General features: G+C 38.7%; 3 protein-coding genes across 3 annotated transcripts; 1 reads left to right on the top strand and 2 right to left on the bottom strand.

Annotated features, from left to right (window-relative positions):
• Nucleotides 1-4,560: 4,560 nt before the first annotated feature.
• Nucleotides 4,561-7,626, bottom strand: LOC144649763 (uncharacterized). Its single transcript, XM_078509345.1, has 3 exons — nucleotides 7,003-7,626; nucleotides 6,433-6,553; nucleotides 4,561-5,404 (listed from the first exon to the last, which is right to left on the bottom strand). The coding sequence occupies exons 1-3, from the start codon at nucleotides 7,351-7,353 to the stop codon at nucleotides 4,581-4,583; spliced, it is 1,296 nt and encodes a 431-aa protein (XP_078365471.1). The 5' UTR covers nucleotides 7,354-7,626; the 3' UTR covers nucleotides 4,561-4,580.
• A 1,207-nt stretch (nucleotides 7,627-8,833) lies between these two features.
• On the bottom strand, nucleotides 8,834-10,995 carry LOC144649761 (uncharacterized). Its single transcript, XM_078509344.1, has 3 exons — nucleotides 10,643-10,995; nucleotides 10,146-10,266; nucleotides 8,834-9,839 (listed from the first exon to the last, which is right to left on the bottom strand). The coding sequence occupies exons 1-3, from the start codon at nucleotides 10,988-10,990 to the stop codon at nucleotides 9,010-9,012; spliced, it is 1,299 nt and encodes a 432-aa protein (XP_078365470.1). The 5' UTR covers nucleotides 10,991-10,995; the 3' UTR covers nucleotides 8,834-9,009.
• Nucleotides 10,996-12,771: 1,776 nt separating this feature from the next.
• LOC144649760 (uncharacterized) lies at nucleotides 12,772-16,704 on the top strand. The gene is made up of 3 exons (XM_078509343.1): nucleotides 12,772-13,134; nucleotides 14,310-14,430; nucleotides 15,043-16,704. The coding sequence occupies exons 1-3, from the start codon at nucleotides 12,772-12,774 to the stop codon at nucleotides 15,861-15,863; spliced, it is 1,305 nt and encodes a 434-aa protein (XP_078365469.1). The 3' UTR covers nucleotides 15,864-16,704.
• The last annotated feature ends 1,162 nt before the right edge of the window (nucleotides 16,705-17,866 follow it).

Raw genomic sequence — 17,866 nt, 5'->3', positions numbered from 1 at the left:
TGAATTACCTTACGCAGTAAAAGTAATTTATAATTAATTACTCCTGTAATGCTCAGGAAATCATATTTCACACGCAGTGGAAGACATCAGACCAGCCGATATATTGTAAAAACAAGATGAGCTCTTAGACAATCTAAAATAATTTATAAATACTACCTTAATTAGAACGAACACGGCGGTAATTTCAGAGAATACGCCTTTTTGTTTGCCACGAAAGCTGTAATTAAGAAAAAATAATTTGGCCGATGAAAAACATTAATAACCTTTCACAATTTTAACCAAAACTCCCAAGAAGAGGTTAATTTGTTTTCGCAGGCCTAGGGTACAAATATAAGAAACGCATTCAATATCACAAATTTCCATATTAATTAGTAATCCTAAGTTATTCGAAATATTTACTTTTTCTCATCGATCACGCAGACCCATGATAAAAATTTAATTCAGTATTTGAAGCAAACGACGTCTACGAACGCACTCTAGAAATTACGACTTTGTCTGCAAAAAACCTTAAAAACAGCAGGGAGGCCAAACTAGCTTTCGCAAACGTGAATCATATCACGTTTGATTTGATCAGTTTTCGACACAACAGGATTTTCATTATTCAAATTTAACGAAGACCATATTATGTTATCGTGTATACCAAAACTGAAAAATCAAAACACGAAATAAACTAGAACGTTCCAAATCATTTTTGTTTGATTATGTAACTGACTAGACGTCTTAACTCCCATCTTTTCATTTTTCGCGTGTTATCCTTGAAGCCTGTTACTATTGTTTATAACGTTTCCTTTTACTCTTCAACGCCAACCACATTAAAATAATTTTTTGTGATCTTGTCTTTATTTCTAACAGCAAATTTAAAATGTAAAAAGATGAATGCAATTTGAATATTTCAACTAAAATCAACCCGACAAGAATATTAATGCATTCATAAAGCAGATGAGATAAACAGCGCTGTGCAGCTAACCATGAAAACCCTTCATCTTCGATCTGACACGCAATTTTTCAAACACCCACAAACTGACAAGTTTTATGTCACGAATCACTCTCTCCATCAGCCCAGTTAACGTTTTATTTACTTACATACTGACTTACTAACCAATCCATATACGGACACTTAAAATCAACAAAACACAGATCTCAAATTTCAAATATACTAATTCAAATTTTAAATAAACTAATTCTTCTTTCACGAGTTTAAATAAGCATGATAACATTTCATGCATACTAAGTGAAAGCCAATTGTCATCAACAGATGATGTCAACTGTTTTAAAACTTTGTATCTGTAAATCTGAAACGGTTTGATTCCTTATAAATTAGTCTGTTGTTTTTGTCTGCTACGAGCAGTCGAGTTACCGACAGTACCAAATTTACCAAATCCGGCAAGAAAAAAGGAAAAACGCAGAAGCATATAAGAGGTGGCATTTTTGTTTGATACGATAAAGTTTTGTGCTGTAAAAGTAAACGTATGGCTTTTTAATAAAAACATCATTGATTTACAGTGAACACTAAAAGTCCGATAAATGGAGAAGCGAATGTGTGGTCGCCTAGAGATGTGGAAATCATTGCATACTTCCTGTCAGTCGGCTTTTAAAACTCACCGAAGTTGCGAGTTTACCGCAACGAACCGGTACAATGCATGGCGAATGATATATAATTATAAGGAGAACTGAGGGTGTAATGTTGTTCTCAGAACCTAAAAAATGAAATAAGGGCGGTTTGCATTCTGAGCAAGGAAAAGTGACAATGTTTTCGAAAGTGACTTGAGTTTTTAATCTGTTAATTATGTGAAGGAATTATAAATAAATAAAGGCGAAAAAATCCAAGTTAATTTCTAGATGCTAAGTTTAGATGCACGAGGAAAACTGGAAAGCGAACGATATAACTGAAGTAAGTTGTATAAGAAAAGTGAATTTCACTGACTTTATGTTCTCTCTTCGTAATTCCCTAAATGACATACATGAGCATCGGCGTACGCTTGTGCTCTATATTTTCTTCCTTTTAATGAGTAGCGTCCTATCTTTGAAAATCTAACCGGCACCAAATCATCTTCCAATTTTTCCTTTCCGTTTTAAGTGCACTCGAAGAAAAGAAAACGTGCTTGCAAAACCGACTATGAAAGAGTACGTTAGGTTAACTGTTTAAAACACTTTCCTGTGCTTGTCAACTTGAAAGAAACTCCGTTATTTTGGCATAGAGAATAAAAGAAAGTAAATTGACCAAAACAACAACAAAAAACGTGTACTCTTTGTCTTCGTGGCGTGAGCACTGCTTGAAACGCTGACGCGCGGGAAACATTCTGGCCGGAAATCACGTTCTCTATGTAGAGCAAAGGTTCAGTTAAGAAATAAGGCAAATGGTAAGTTTGTTGTTAAGGTTGTAGTGCATTTGTTGTCATGGAAACTAGGTTGCGAAATTAAGTGCTGGGAAAAAGGCACGCAAACCACGCGTTTGGCCTTGAACTATATAATTATACGCCTTTCGAATTCAATGTATTGTTTAGCTGCTTTCGCAACACGGTCTCTGTTGTAGACGACATGCATGGTCAATCAGCACTGGACGATATTTTTAATTAATCGAAACACCACAGTACTGAAAAATAAACAAGTTAAGTTTAGCAGCCTTAAGAAGGTGTTCTCTTTGGTGATAGAAAAAGAGTCGAATTACTGCAGCCTTTATTCAGTCAGTAAAATTCCTCAGACTTCTGCTCTGCTTTTGTTTGCAATTGTTCTAGATCTTGGGGGAGGGTTTTGGTAGCAAATGACGTGCAAACCGGAGTCAAGCTTCAACTGTTTTAAAGTGGCTTTTAGCAGCCTTTGTTTGTAGTCAGTCAGGTCACTGAGTAGGCGTTTTGAATATAAATTTTGTAGCGAGACAGTGTATAAAAGATTAAAAGTTCGTGAGATTGTAATTCTGTGTATAAATTTTTAAAAAAGCAACCCATTAACAACTCGCCGAATTAATCCGCTACTGAGCGATTACTTGCAATGAATATTTCAGGTATATACTCAGATGAACTTTTTTTTTGCAGAACTCGAGATCATGCCCTTAGGATACGTAATTTGCAATAGATCTCGAGAATTAAATCCGGTTGAATTGGTTTTCACGATAGCCGTCGTGTTTTATTTTACGTTTAAAATAACCACATTTCGAATGGCAAAAAAAAAATAAAGTCAGGACAGTTCCGGCTATGTTTCCTAGTATTCAAAACTACTTTATGGTTGCAGCCGGAATGTACGGTATCAGCAGTCCCTAACTAAACAAATACTTTCAAATAAAGGCAAACCATTGACCTGATTTTTTTACGTCTGTGATGAAAGCAAAAAAAGAAAACGCAACTTTTGCTGGAATAAAATATTTATTTTTTTGGGTAAAGAAAACGCATTTCGTCTTTGTTGAATGCCTCTTCTTCAACCCAATCATAGTGTCTTGCTCCCGAGTCTTCAAAAACAACCACTCGTTTACTAAATTGCTAACTGAAATTGTTTGCGAATATTTTTGGATAGTCAGTGGGCAATACAATAAATCAAAACACATTATTTTCATAGGCCATTCTCTTTAAATAGTGATTTCAACCGCTTGAAGTTTGAAGACGAGTGAAAAGGCGAGACAGCGTGGCCTGGTGGTTAGGGCGCTGGACTTGTAATCTATAGGTGCCTGGGTGCCGGGTTCAAGTCCTCCACTCTGCCACCAGATGAATTTGTCTTCGATAGTCCCGAACTCCTCCACGCTTTGTATAATGCCAACGGGTCAGCCTCCTGCCAGTTGGGATTTTTATCATCGTTTAAATTTCTCTGTTCGATTTATCATCTTTGTTCCTCTGTTTCCACTGTCATCAATTAGCACAGCAGTACTCATTACATTGACACTAAATTGTAGTGATTTTTTTTTTCTTTTTCGCTCTTTGCCATCTTAACTATGATCTGACTCCAAATCACAACACATCCTACTGGATGCTGCGACTTTTTTTAGCACTGAATTTCAGTGCTATGATCATTGACGAAAGAGCAGATCAGTGGATCGTACCCGGTAAGATTTAAATCTCACTAACTGCGCGTTATATGATAAACAACAAAAAGTATAAATTTCGAAATAGCCTATGCCTGTCTTCAGCAATTCGGCTCATCTTGCTCTACTAACCAATCAAAGGCGCGCTCGAAATAATACTTCCACGCGATTGGTTATTAGTTCGCAGAAAAAGCCGTCTACGTTATTTTCTCAAGCATTGTTTTAAAAATAGAACGCTAATCTGATGGAAAAAGATCCATTACCCGAGATGCAGACTTCTTTAATTATGGAACTCTGACGGTATAGATAACTCTATTGAATTTGAATTCCAAAAATTGCCTTCTTTGCAGTGCTTGGAATTTAAAGACGCTTGGCTGTTGAGATGTGGTATAAAAAATACAGAAAATACAGGTGAAGAGTTACACTTAATTATACCTAGAAGTATCTAAGACACTTGGACTCTGAGACACTTCCTCTTGCATTTATAGAAGTACCAATCAATCATTTCAAGCCAAAGTCTAGTTTCTATCGAACTAATATCACCCACTACATGTCCTTAAAGGATAGTTTATTAGTCCACTACTATTTGAAACGTGGCAAACCCGTCTCCAGGGGAACAACCTCCAGACACAACAGTCCAATCAGCTCCAGGGACAAACGACCCTCCTCCTCCGGCGTGAAGATCCAGATTCTTACTTTTTCCATCGACTTGTGCACCACCACCAGAGTATCCACCTCCTCCCCCACAGTTTCCACCGCCACCGAATCCACCCGCACATCGAGAGTTTTTGTTGAACCCTCCTTCTCCCCCTGAGTTAAACGATTTACCTCCGTCATTGTCAGTGCATGGCTTGTTGCAATTGGAATTCACATAGCATCGACCATCTGTGACGAGACCTCCTCCACCTCCCACACCGAGTAAATCAGTTACCTTGCCTCTAGACACACACACCATCCCTCCGTTTCCTGGCTGGCCAGTATTAACGCTACCACTATTGCCGGCTTGTCCAGGATCACCATCAACAAAATCACCTGCACCGCCACCGCCAGCCACAGCCAACGGGCTGCCACCATCAGCAAATACAACAAACGTGCCACCACCACCTCCTCCTCCTTTTCCTAATTGTCCTACTAAAACTGTCAACTGTGTTCCTTGCTGGAGATGGACACTTCCTTGTACCTTAGCTCCTCTGCCACCTTTTGTGTAAAGGTTGTTGTTGTCCGCTCCTGAAGCTCCACACAGATCAAGGTGATATTGAGCCGTTACGGGAACATTCCATGTTTGCATGCCGTCTTGTACTGAGATTCCTTCCAAAGACGTACCTTGGTACTGGGCGTTGTTCTTTGGTCCGAACCTTCCCGTCGCACCAAGTGTGGTAAAGTAATAATAAACATCTATGGAAAAAGAAACCATAAGAACTCAGGGTTTAAACTATTTCTTGAATGAGTTGAACGAAATAAGACAACTATGTAATTGCTTTGTTTACGCATAACAGTTAGGCCTGGTTCACACAGGCAATTTATATGTCTGACAATTTTTGTGACAAATATATTTGATCGTGTAGATTGCACAACAGTCATTTGTCAGCAATCCAAAGCTAAGTGCGCCAGTAATGACGTTTGACGGCAAAGATACGCAAAGAGATACGAGCGCACAGTGATCAGTGGGAGTTTAGGAGATTGGGGAACACATATGCTGACGCAATATTTAACAGATTTTATGTGACGAGTCGTCTACACGAGCAATGTCCCTGTGTGGCAACTTTGATTAGTCACATGAAAGCTCACACCAGCTTGTCATCAAATACATTTGTCTCATAAACTTTGGCATCTACACAAGCAAATAAAAATTTTCACAAAAATTGTCATATAAAAATTGCTTGCGTAAACTTGGCTTTACTGGTGTGTTGATCGGACCAGGTGGGAAACTAAATCTTGAGTTTTTGTTCTCACAGCCATTCTAGGGACTCGTTACCAGCTCGTTTCGTTTCGCTACCTCGAGTCAAAAATTTTCCATTTTTCCATGACGTTAGCACAGCAACAGTTCTAGCACAATCTCATTTTCGGGTTTTGTTAACTTCCTCTGCGCCGATGGTTAAGTCAAATTTCTTTAAGACCCTTTAACAAGGGTAGCACATACCACAGTCTAACGACTGCAAACTTGTGGCCCATGATTCACATTAGAAAGGCCCTCAGAGCAAGGACTGAGGTCTAACAACAAATTTAACTGAGATACATGGGATACATTTGTGGAAGGCGAGTGCTCTCATCACTGCGCCATTCCTTGCATCCTAGTTTGCCTGGTTTACTTCGCCTTTTACCCGCTACTGGGTTGCCAAAGATCGCTCAGGCTAGCTCGCTTGTATTTCGTGGTACAAATGCAAGTATACGTAGTAGTTATAGCATTCAAAAGCAAGCTTTACCTATCTTTGTCTCGCAACTGTTTCCTGTCCATGGAAGAATGCATTTACACCGAAATTGTTCTTTTTCTCCGTCGAAATAGCAGTGGCCTTGGTTGAGACAAGTTATCTGTTTACAGCCATCCTGACACAAAAACAATATCCTTCAATGTCTCAAAGTAAGCACAGAGAAAAAAAATAAAGAAAAAAGCATAGTACTTCACTGGTGTTAACTTTTAACACGAGTAACAATTGTAAATGGTATGTTTTAGTTCAATTTAATAAGTTAGTGCACTTTGAGTTTGCGTTAACATCAAGAGAAAATCCCGAATTTTCTCTTGTTTAAGTGTAATGCAGTGAAGTCTAAACAGTTCATTTAATGATAGTGTTAAACGTACATTTACGTGAAAGAGAAAGGTTAAACTCATGCTACTTAAGTGAAAAAGATTTGGTACGTTATCGATCAAGAAATTATCTTTATCAATAAAACATCAGTAAGCATCCTAAAATCCAAAGCAAAAACCATGAGTGGATCTGAAACTCACTCGTTTGTTTTCGTTAATTAAAATGAAGCCTAAAGTAAATCACCCCTACCTTCATGTCACTGCCCGCAGTTTGAAACGTCTCCGAATAGAGAGAAAATACAAATCCTTCAGCGTATTCTAATTCATCGTTGGATAGCAACGAAACACTACGATCGTTTAGCTCGCATACAGGCTTAACCTCCGCAGGCGGGACTCCAAAGTTCGTGGACACGCACTTGGGCTCCGCTAGGCACGACTGAGCACATGATAACAACGTAGAACCTTTCAGAACCTTAATTTGGTGACCATTTAGTTTATGGTTTGAAACTGTCTTGAGCGCGCCGAGAATATGACGCTGTTCTAGGCTGTTAGTGGTTCGAAGCATAGCGAAAAGGAGCAAAATGAGACTAAGGTCGTTCATGTCGAAAAGATCTCTGAACGCAAAGTGAAAATGCTTTGAAATGATTTGCAGTCACTTGACATGGCTCTTTGTTAGCTCTTACAAAAGCTACATACATTTTAGCTTGTGCATTCAGCTGCTACGATTCAAACATTGCTAATCATCGAGGTGAAAGAAAAAAACGTCAGATTGAGAAAGCATGTGACAGAAGAAGTTCAAATTAACCTTTAAATAATCTTTTAAAAGTACTATTTGTTTCCCAACTTTCAAGTAAAACTACTTTAAAATTCATCACATTCATGCAAGCCGTCATGTGATGGACTTAGAAGTGTAAATTTATGGATATCGAAACAACCTGAAGTAACGAAGTAACGTTTACCTACCACCAACTATAATTAACGGTATATTAAAGGCCTTTTTTCTGCACCCTTCCCTAGAATATGATGACTTTATAAAGGAACTGTAATTTCTATGTGTGATTTTCTAGTCCGGCATTTTCAGTTCTAGTGAAACGATTGGCACGACTACTTTCTTGAATTGGTTTAATAGTTGGATCAAGTAAATATGATGGACCCAGTCAACAAGCAAACACACTAAGCCCCAGCCTATAGTTAGCCCAGCATAATTGTCAGGTGATCTCTGTGGAGCAGCGTAAGCAAACAAGTTAGAAAGTTAGTCTGAGATGCGAGGTAAGCTACTAGGGTAAGCTGCCGTAGTTCTTGAAATGTTCGGTTGATCGAATGGGCTGCCTAACGCTTTAGTACTCTGGGTGATTTTCTGCATCATTAAAAACACGAAATAAGTTTTTACAGACAATTGTTTACTGTCAGACTTAGAAATGAAACATGACCCCTAGTAAATTATGGGCCAGTACTAATAAAACGGTTGCTAATAAAGAAACCGAACATTAATTTCGCAAGGCACTACAAGCGTGTAAGGAGAGCAATAACCCGGCACACATTTCTTTTGTACACGAATATATCGTACAATGCGCACACGTCAATAATGTTTGTTTTTTGTTCTTTTTATAGACACATTTTCCTCGCTGTCAGTGTGAGATTAGTGTAAACAGCGCAAAGTTCCAAATAGAACAAAAAGTATCACCAGTAGACCTGAGATTTAAACTCTAGCAACCTGCCTTATATCGAATTTCTGTCGGCTGCTAGCAAAAGAAATAATCAACAAGAATAAAAGGTTCCGACAAAATGTGCATCTTGCACCTACTTTAAGTGTTGTTAAAATAATAAAAAAACTTAAAACTAAGCAGACATAAGCCGAGTTTGAAGAATTAATTGTTAGGTGAAAGGGAATTTGTGCAAACAAATTATGTTCAATACGCCTTATTCCAAAATGGTGGACAATACATTATTCTTTTGTCTTCATGTTAATTGGCCCTCGTTGCCTCGATCGTATCTGCAGAATTCAAAAGAATCATTGGCTTAAAACGAGGCAATAAGGGCTAATTAACATATAGGCTAAAGATTAATGTATTTGCCGCCATTTTGGAATAAGGTGTATATACCACCTTCATTTGCATCATCGCGCAAAAAAAACTCTGAAAACTGTTTTACAAGTCTCTGTATTAGAACTGTTAGAAATACCCCCAGCTGATAGTTTGAGTTCCAATTAGTACTTTCGGCAATAAGTCATAACCAGGCTTTAATATTTGGCGACCACTCATAAATCTACTGCCAGTATTTGAAACGAAGCAAAACCGTCTCCAGGGGAACAACCACCCGACACAACCGTCCAATCAGCGTTAGGAACAAACGACCCTCCTCCTCCGGCGTGATAATTTAAAGTTTTCCCGTCAACTTGAGCGCCACCACCAGAATATCCACCTCCTCCCCCACAATTTCCACCACCGCCGAAACCGCCTGCACATCGACTCTTCTTTATTGTACTGTACCCTCCTTCTCCACCTGCGTTAAACGATTTGCCTCCGTCGTTCTCGGTGCATGGCTTGTTGCAATTGGAATTCACATAGCATCGACCATTGGTGACGAGACCACCTCCACCTCCCACACCGAACAAGTCCGTTACCTTGCCTCTAGTCACACACACCATCCCTCCGTTTCCTGGTTGGCCAGCATTTACGCTACCACTATTGCCGGCTTGTCCAGGATCACCATCAACAACATCCGCTGCACCGCCACCGCCAGCCACAGCCAACGGGCTGCCATCATCAGCAAATACAACAAACGTGCCACCACCACCTCCTCCTCCTAATCCATCCTGTCCTACTAAAACTGTCAACTGTGCTCCTTTCTGAAGATGGACACTTCTTCGTAGCTTAGCTCCTCTGCCACCTTTCGTGCCAAGGTCGGTGAAGTCCGCTCCTGATGCTCCACACAGTTCAAGTTGATATTGAGCCGTCACGGGAACATTCCATGTTTGCAAGCCATTTTGTACTAAGATTCCTTCCAAGGATGTAGCATGGTACTGGTTGTTATTCGTAGGGCCGAACCTGCCCGTCGCACCAAGTGTAGTGAAGTCGTAATAAATATCTACGGGATAAGAAATATATATCAATATGCACTATTCGATCAATGTGCACTACGGTTGGTTGAAATAACGATGACAGCGGCTATTTTGTTGAGCGCACTGAAAAAAAACGCAAGGAAGAAAGACAACCAAGCTTCAAACGGAATGTGCAATTAATTTCTTTTACGTTGTGTTATTAGTTTAGCACATTCTTTTCAAAGTAAAACAGTAATATGTAAAATAAGTTCCAAGGATGATTCAGTAATGATAGTATTTTAGGGAACTGTAATTAAATTCAGTAAATATAGCATTCGATAACTGAACTTTACCTAACTTTGTCTCGCAACTATTTCCTGTCCATGGCAGAATGCATTTGCATTGAAATTGTTGTCTGTCTTCGTTAAAATAGCAGTGGCCTTGGTTGAGGCAAGTTATTTGCTTACATCCACCCTGGAACAACAAAAAAGGAACTAAAATCAAAATTTATCAAAACAAGCAAAGAAAAGGAAATTAGAATTTATAATCTACCTTATTGGTCTTAAAAAAGGGCTGTTCAATATATATCCAAATGCCATATTTTATCTTTATAGATTAGATTTAGTGCCTTGTATAAAATGGAAACGTTAAAAATCACTGTAATGCAAGTTCGTGAGTATTGATTACCCAGTCGCGTAAAACGAACGGAAAACTTCACAAAAAAAGAAAAGCAAAATGAAAATTAAGCTTTAAACTAAAACTAAAAAAGTGAGCTGATAAATGTAAAGAATTCCTAAAGCTTGCTCCTTTGGCGTTATTGATCAAAATGACACCTCAAATAAATTCTTACCTCCTCGTCAATGGAAGCTTGAAACGTCTCCGAATAGAGAGAAAATACAAATCCTTTAGCGTATTCCAATTCATCGTTGGATAGCAACGAAACACCATGATCGTTTAATTCGCATACAGGCTTATTATCTGCTGGGGAGACTCCAAAGTTCGTGGACACGCACTTGGACTCTGCTAGGCACGACTGAGCACAGGACAACAACGTAGAACCTTTTAGAATCTTAATTTGGTGACCATCCAGTTTATGGTGTGGGACTGTTTTGAGTGCACCTTGTATATGGCGCTGTTCTAAGCTGTCAGTGGATCGAAGCGTAGTAAAAAGAAGCAAAATGAGTCTGAGAACTTTCATCTTGAAAGCACCTTATAACTCAAAGTGGAAATGCTTGGAAATAATTAGCACTCACTTAAAATGGTTCTCTATTAGTTTTTATGGAGCTTTTAAAGCTACACACATTTAGCAAGTCCAACCAGCTGCTATAATGCAAACATTGCTAATCATCGAGGTAAAAGAAAACTGTCATGCTGAGAAAGCATGTGACAGAATAAGTTTAAATTAACCATTGAATGTACTTTTTAAAATACTATTCGCTTTTCAGCCTTCAGGAAAACTACTTCATAGTTTATTGCGTTTATGTTCAATTACCTTTGCAAGAATCAATAAAACCTCACTAAGCTGCTTTCTGATGGATACAGTGAGACACAAAATATCATTTTAAAAGTAGAAAACCGTAATGGATATTAGAAGTAAATAAAACCGCTCTGGAAGACTTATCATCAGCTGATGATAATTATCGTTTTTTCTTTCTTTTTCTATCATCCTGGCATAGGATTTGCGATGTTTATTCTGGGACGGATTGCGATTTCAATGTTTGCTTTCCTTGACAATACGTTCAGCATTCTATAAAAATACATTGCACGACTACATTAAGCTTCCTAGTTAAAGGGACTGTGTCACGGATTTTAGCCAAATTTAGGCATGGGAAATGACCATCAAATTCGTTGAAATATAAAAAAAACCCTCTTAAAACGGTGAAGGAACATTTCAATAACACACCAAGATTGTTACTTAAAATTGTAACACCCGGGAGACACATTTGGTTGCAATAAAGCTATGGTTTTGTTATTTAGATCCATAAAAGTAATTTCTTTGCAAACATTAAGTTTCAGAGCGAGTATTTGGCAAAACTTTATAAACTAAATTTAACTCAGCCGTAACACAGTCCCTTTAAAAAATTTAAAATATCTTTGCCTAATCATCTTCATGTAAACACCCATAACTGTAGCCACAGAGAGGAAGAACACAGTTATTGTCAGGCGTTCTTTGAGGAACAGCGCAAGCAAAGTCCTCGGGACGAGTTAACTACAATGAGGTAAACAGCCTTGCAATTGGTTCTTTCACTGAGTGTAAGGGCTGCATATAGCTTTATATTCCAGATGGTTCAATATTTGCAACAGTAAAAACAAAAAATAGAAGCGTTCGGGACAACCTCATAAAACGTGAAATATGGGCCGCCAAGTAATTAAACCGTTGTTTAAATGGAGCCCGAACGTTTATCTAGTGAAGCAATAATAGTGTAATAGGGCGCTGAGGAAGGTAAATACACACACATTTTAATTTGCTTGTTTGTTGTTATTATGGCAATTTTTTTAATATTCGGTGAGAAATGAGTATGAACAGCGCTAAGTAATTCAACACACTGATCTGAGCTTCACTTTCTTACTGCACGTTGCGTAAAATCTCCAAACCCAAACTTGTGATTGACAATCTGACACTTATCTGACAGACATACGGCAAAGTAAATACTTAACCATACGTTAACATCTGATCGGGAAGTTATAACCCAACTCAAATGAATCTTAATAGTAAAACACCGGAATATAAACCGAATTAAGCGACTTTCTGTCGATTGCCAACAAAAACTGAAAATCAACACAAACAGAAAGTTCCGACCAAATGTCTAATTCTGTCTCGCGTCTTATTTAAATGACGTCTCCAATAAAAAATAACTTAAAACTAAACAAACATTAGCTTGAATAATTAAGTGTTTGTTAAAAAGGGGATTTCACAATTGTTTCAAGATCAAAGCATTGTGTAAACAAAGTATCAAATTATTTTCTAAGATGTGAACAATGGTTTACAAAGCTGCAGTAGTCTTTGTACTTTCTTTCGCTGTTTTAGGACATTTGCCGCAAACACTTTGTTGGAAACGGGCAGAGAACGGCCGATTCTTTGATGGAGCAGTTTTCCAACGCCGCAGCTTTGCGCTTGAAACAGATATTTTAAAGAAAACAAAAACGTTCGGGGAACTTCAATGCGGCTTTGCCTGTTTGTCTGAGAACTATTGCATTGCACAAACTTACTGCATTGAGTCTTGGGACAAAAATAAGGGCACTTGCTATCTTCATAAAAATGGAATCAAAGACGAACAAACTGCTGAAGCTGTTCTTGTGAGAAGGGACAGATGTATCTTTCAACAGTACATCAATTTTTACGTAAGTTGGCTAAAAAATTATTTGTGAGCATTGTAACTTGATAAGGAAATCGTTAACATTATAACTTTGAATTATTTTATCTTTTGCTAGACAAACTGCCAAGATATAGTATAACAACTAACAAATGAAACCGATTTATTTTGCGATTATCGTTCGAATAGAATGTTCCGTGGATTCAATTTACCCATAATATTGTTGTCAAAGAATTGGATTCTCATTTTTTGACGAAAAATCCATAATTTAAGGGCGCAAGAGTTTTTTTTTGTTGTAAAATCAAATCTGCATCTGTCAAATGTACAAGAAGTGCAACATTACATGCACATTTTAATTTTTCAAAGTTAAATGCAGTTTTTTTGTTTGCACATGTTACAATAACCGCAGAATTCGAGGAAGAATAATGATATTAAAGTAAAGAAAAATCTAACTTAACGCAGTTTTGACGACAGTAGTGCAGCTAAAAAAATTTGGGAAATAGTGAATTTAAAAGCGAAAAACATATAGCTGTTTTAAAACAACGAACGACTGACGCTTACGAAATTATAATGAATCTTAATTTAGTAAACTAGCTTGCATCAATTCAAATTCCTAATGAAAGTACGTGTTAAGCATTCAAATCAAATCACCACATAAGTGAATTAGAAACCAATGCATTCTTCGTGAAGAAAATTATTATTCTAAGGTTATATTAATTCGGGGTTTACAATCGTCTCCATCTTTCCTAATGCAACCGCAACTTGTTTTAGGGTCATTCGCTCCTGTGAGGACCGGATGTAAAAAGACCCTCAAAACGAAGCTAAGCCTTTCTATAATGCTGAATTTCAGGGAAAGAAAAATACAGGGCGTATGTACATTTTCATAAAAATTTCAACATCATAAGAAACTGCTAATAATTCATAATTTATTACAGAATTGGTCCCACTCCGATGGTTGTAATAAATATATAGTCCGAGCCTGTAAAAGGTCTGTTATTATGCATGCATTGTTTTCTTTTATTTTTTTCTCGCACAATAAATGGCACACGCAAATTTGGCAAAAAAACTTATAATAGATACGTTTTACCCTTACAAAAAAATGTGCCACCCCGCATTTCCTTATTTGGTAATCCCATCTAGTTTTCTCGAGTTGCAACAAAAAATAACTCCGACCTGTCAATAAAGCAATGTGATTTCTTACAGGAGGCCTCCTGTTCGAGACAATGCAAAAATGGAAACAAGTGTGACTATGACAATGATAACAGACAATACGCCTGCCGCTGTGATCCGCCTTACTATGGAATGTACTGCGAGAAGATCGAAGGTGATACTTCACGTATGTACAGCACACAATGTCCGTTTTCACACTAAAAGACGGACAAATCGTCTGACGATTTGTTCGTCTAGTGTGAATTTAAGACGGCTTTTAGACGACTTGTTCGTCTAGACGACCAAGTCGTCCTCAAAAAATCGTCTTCCTAGACGGCCAAATCGAAGGACAAATTCAGACGACTTTTACGTCAAATTTCGTGTCCGTTCCAATTTCACGCTCAGGCAATTTGTCCGTCTCTAGTGTGAAAACGGCCAATGTTTTTAACCTTTGTTAATCATTTTTAATATATAGATTCAACCGACACGACTCTACTACCAGATTGAAGAAAGGAATAATATTAACTGTAATTCTCTCGTATCCGTGCAATACCTCTGGCGTAAGTGATAAATTTATACCCATGCTCTAGTTTTGGAAAGCTCGCGTTTTTTTGGTCTATAGCGAATCGAAACCTAAAAAAGGTGGGATGCGACATGATTTAAAGGGTAGTAACTCATTTGAAAGTGAACGATCAGCAATATAACCGAAAACTGATTATAGTGTTATCACGGACTATCGAAAAGGTTGCTTAAATTTGTATATATTTACTTTTTTTCTTTTTTTTAGCATTGTCATTTCGTTTTACCACTCTTGGAATGCAGGGCAACTCTGGACCGGTATCAACCGCTGGCTACGTCAACACGTCTCTTCATGGGACAGTAACACTTAACCAAGGGATACAAATCTGGACAGTGCCACTCACAGCTTTATATCAATTAACTGTAGCAGGGGCTTCGGGCGGGGACTCGTTTACCAAAGGAGGCCATGGTGCAATTATAAGTGGGGTGGTGCAACTTACCGAGGGAATTAAACTTCACCTTCTTATTGGTCAGAAAGGCCTTAGAGGAAGCTCCGGAGCAGGAGGCGGTGGGGGCACCTTTGTAGTTTTCAGCGATAATACGCTTCTGGTAGTAGCTGGTGGTGGGGGTGGGGGAAGCAATCAGATTACGGCAATGAATGGGGACAACGGCCAAACAAGCAGGAATGGGAGCGTGTATGGTGGCGCAAATGGTCTGGGTGGGTCAGTTTGCGCTGCTGAGTTAAACGACGCAGGAGGAGGGGGTGGTTATAAAGGCGATGGAAAGTGTAGCTTTAACATAACGTGTACCTCTCCTCGCTCATGTGACCAGGCCGGGAGGTCCTTTTTAAATGGTGGTCTGGGAGGCACGGGAAATGGAGTTGGCGGATTTGGTGGGGGTGGGGCGGCATACAACTATTTCCCAGGGGGTGGAGGCGGATATTCTGGCGGTGGTGTGAATGCCTCATCATTTCGAGCGAAGGGAGGAGGGGGTGGATCCTATTACACGGGTGAATTGAAACCAAGTAATGAAGTGAATGCTGCTGACGGATACGTGCTGATAGATTTCGGTGGCAGCTTAGTAAATTAGAAACAGAAAGAAATGGGCCCCTTTTTTATTTATCAATGCATTGCAAAGCATATAACAAGTATGCAGACATGATTTGAGAAGAAAAGAAAGTCATAAACTAGCGCATATATAAAAATGTTCGGGTTGTAGCCAGGCATGTTAAAAATTCAAATTAATAAGTTGACACTGGCTAAAAATATTGTTTTTAGACGTTTCGGCCACTACTGTTGCCTTCTTCAGCAAGATAAAAATGTAAATGTTCAACGGCGTCCTGTTAAAATATGTAACGAATGTGTGATAAAAACTAAATGAACTTTCCGAGTGCAACAGAAAGTCTCTAGAGCATTCTTAATGAGTCTATGAATTCTTAATGCTATTGTAAACGTTTGGTAGCGCTATGCCGTAACGCTATAAACGCTATAAACGAACAATGAAGACGAAGAATGAAACGAAGAATGCTCTAGAGACTTTCTGTTGCACTCGGAAAGTTCATTTAGTTTTTATCACACATTCGTTACATATTTTAACAGGACGCCGTTGAACATTTGCATTTTTATCTTGCTAAAGAAGGCAACAGTAGTGGCCGAAACGTCCAAAAACAATATTTTTAGCCAGTGTCAACTTATTAATTCGAATTTTTAGCGCATATATAGTTTCGATGAACATGCACGATCAAATTCTCATCGATAACAAATAAACACGAACATAAATCAGTCAGGAGAAGAACAATTTTAAACCCGGTGATGATAATCCCTTTTAATATTTGTCCAAGTTATTGTCAGTATTTATAACCAGTTGACTGTTTCTCCTTGTAAGTTAAATGTAACGTCAGTGTTGTAATAGAGTAAGATTACCTCAGAAAGCTAACATGTCTTTGCCGTCTTAAAACTACGTTCAACCCAAAACTACACAATAGCCAATGACATACTTTCATCATTTAAAGAAGAACCATCGATTTGAACACTTGTTGGTGGAGAGGAACACTTTTTCTTTTAATATTCTGTGACCATTCGTAGGTCAGACAACTGATTCCGAAGATGAAACAGCCACACGATTTGCACCTTTTGAATAAGCTTTGTAGTGCCTCAAAAATTGTAGGGGTGTCTCCCCTTATCGGCCTATCCACTAACGATCCAATACTCTCATATTTCTGATACTAGGGCGGTAAACATACATACACAAGATTAATTTGAGAGTGGTCTCTTTTGTATCAAACGAACATGAAATCGGGCCTGTGTTCCTTTCGGAATGCTGATTGTCTGCTTAGTCGGGTTTCGTCCCATGCTATAATTTTTTTTAGGCCCATATTAACCTCAACAGCGGTTTCTGTCTTTGGAGAGGTGCTATTTGTATAGATTCAAACCAGGGTTGAACCTTGACATGCGCATTTACATACCATTGTTATAACAAAAGGCAATGAGCTACGTAGCTATGTATCCAGTACATTTGGGAATTTGCCTGACACGCAATTAAGTAACATCCTACCGCCTTCTTTGATGCACTTGTGTTTTTCTCCACGCGCAAAATGTACAGCCGTATCATGCACAGCAACCAGCTCAAGCTCCATCCCAAAGTCTCTCTTCTTCCTTGAGAACGAGGTCGCAACCAGCCTACCCTGCGTGAGTGGTAGACGCAGTAAAAAGAAAGGAAGAAATGGAAGAGAAAGAAGCGCTTCCTGCTCGATTCCTCTATTCGTTTCCCTTTCTGCAAAATCACGACCAGCGAGGAAGGTTCTGGCTACGTTCGTTCGACGCTTGCAAAGGAACTCCCGACGCGAGTTATCACGTGCTACATGTATCACTATTCAAACTCACACCTAGACTTGCCACAAGTCGACTCTTTTGAGCGACGAAGTCGCGATAGCGAGCGACGCAAACGGGCTTTGAGAAAGTCTAACTCACACCTGGCCTAGGACTACCGGTAGTTGATGATTGTTATTGTTCCTAGTGTCTCCGGAGAAGCTGTGATTAGCTTGGTGTCATCAGCCCACATCACGTGCAGCAATGTTGGGTTTTGGTGCAGCA

This window comes from Oculina patagonica, chromosome 4 (assembly GCF_052425735.1).
Source record: "Oculina patagonica isolate OP01 chromosome 4, crgOcupat, whole genome shotgun sequence".
Taxonomy (NCBI): Eukaryota; Metazoa; Cnidaria; class Anthozoa; order Scleractinia; family Oculinidae; genus Oculina; species Oculina patagonica.
Note: the sequence above shows the minus strand (reverse complement) of the source record. Positions and strands in the feature narration are given on the sequence as shown.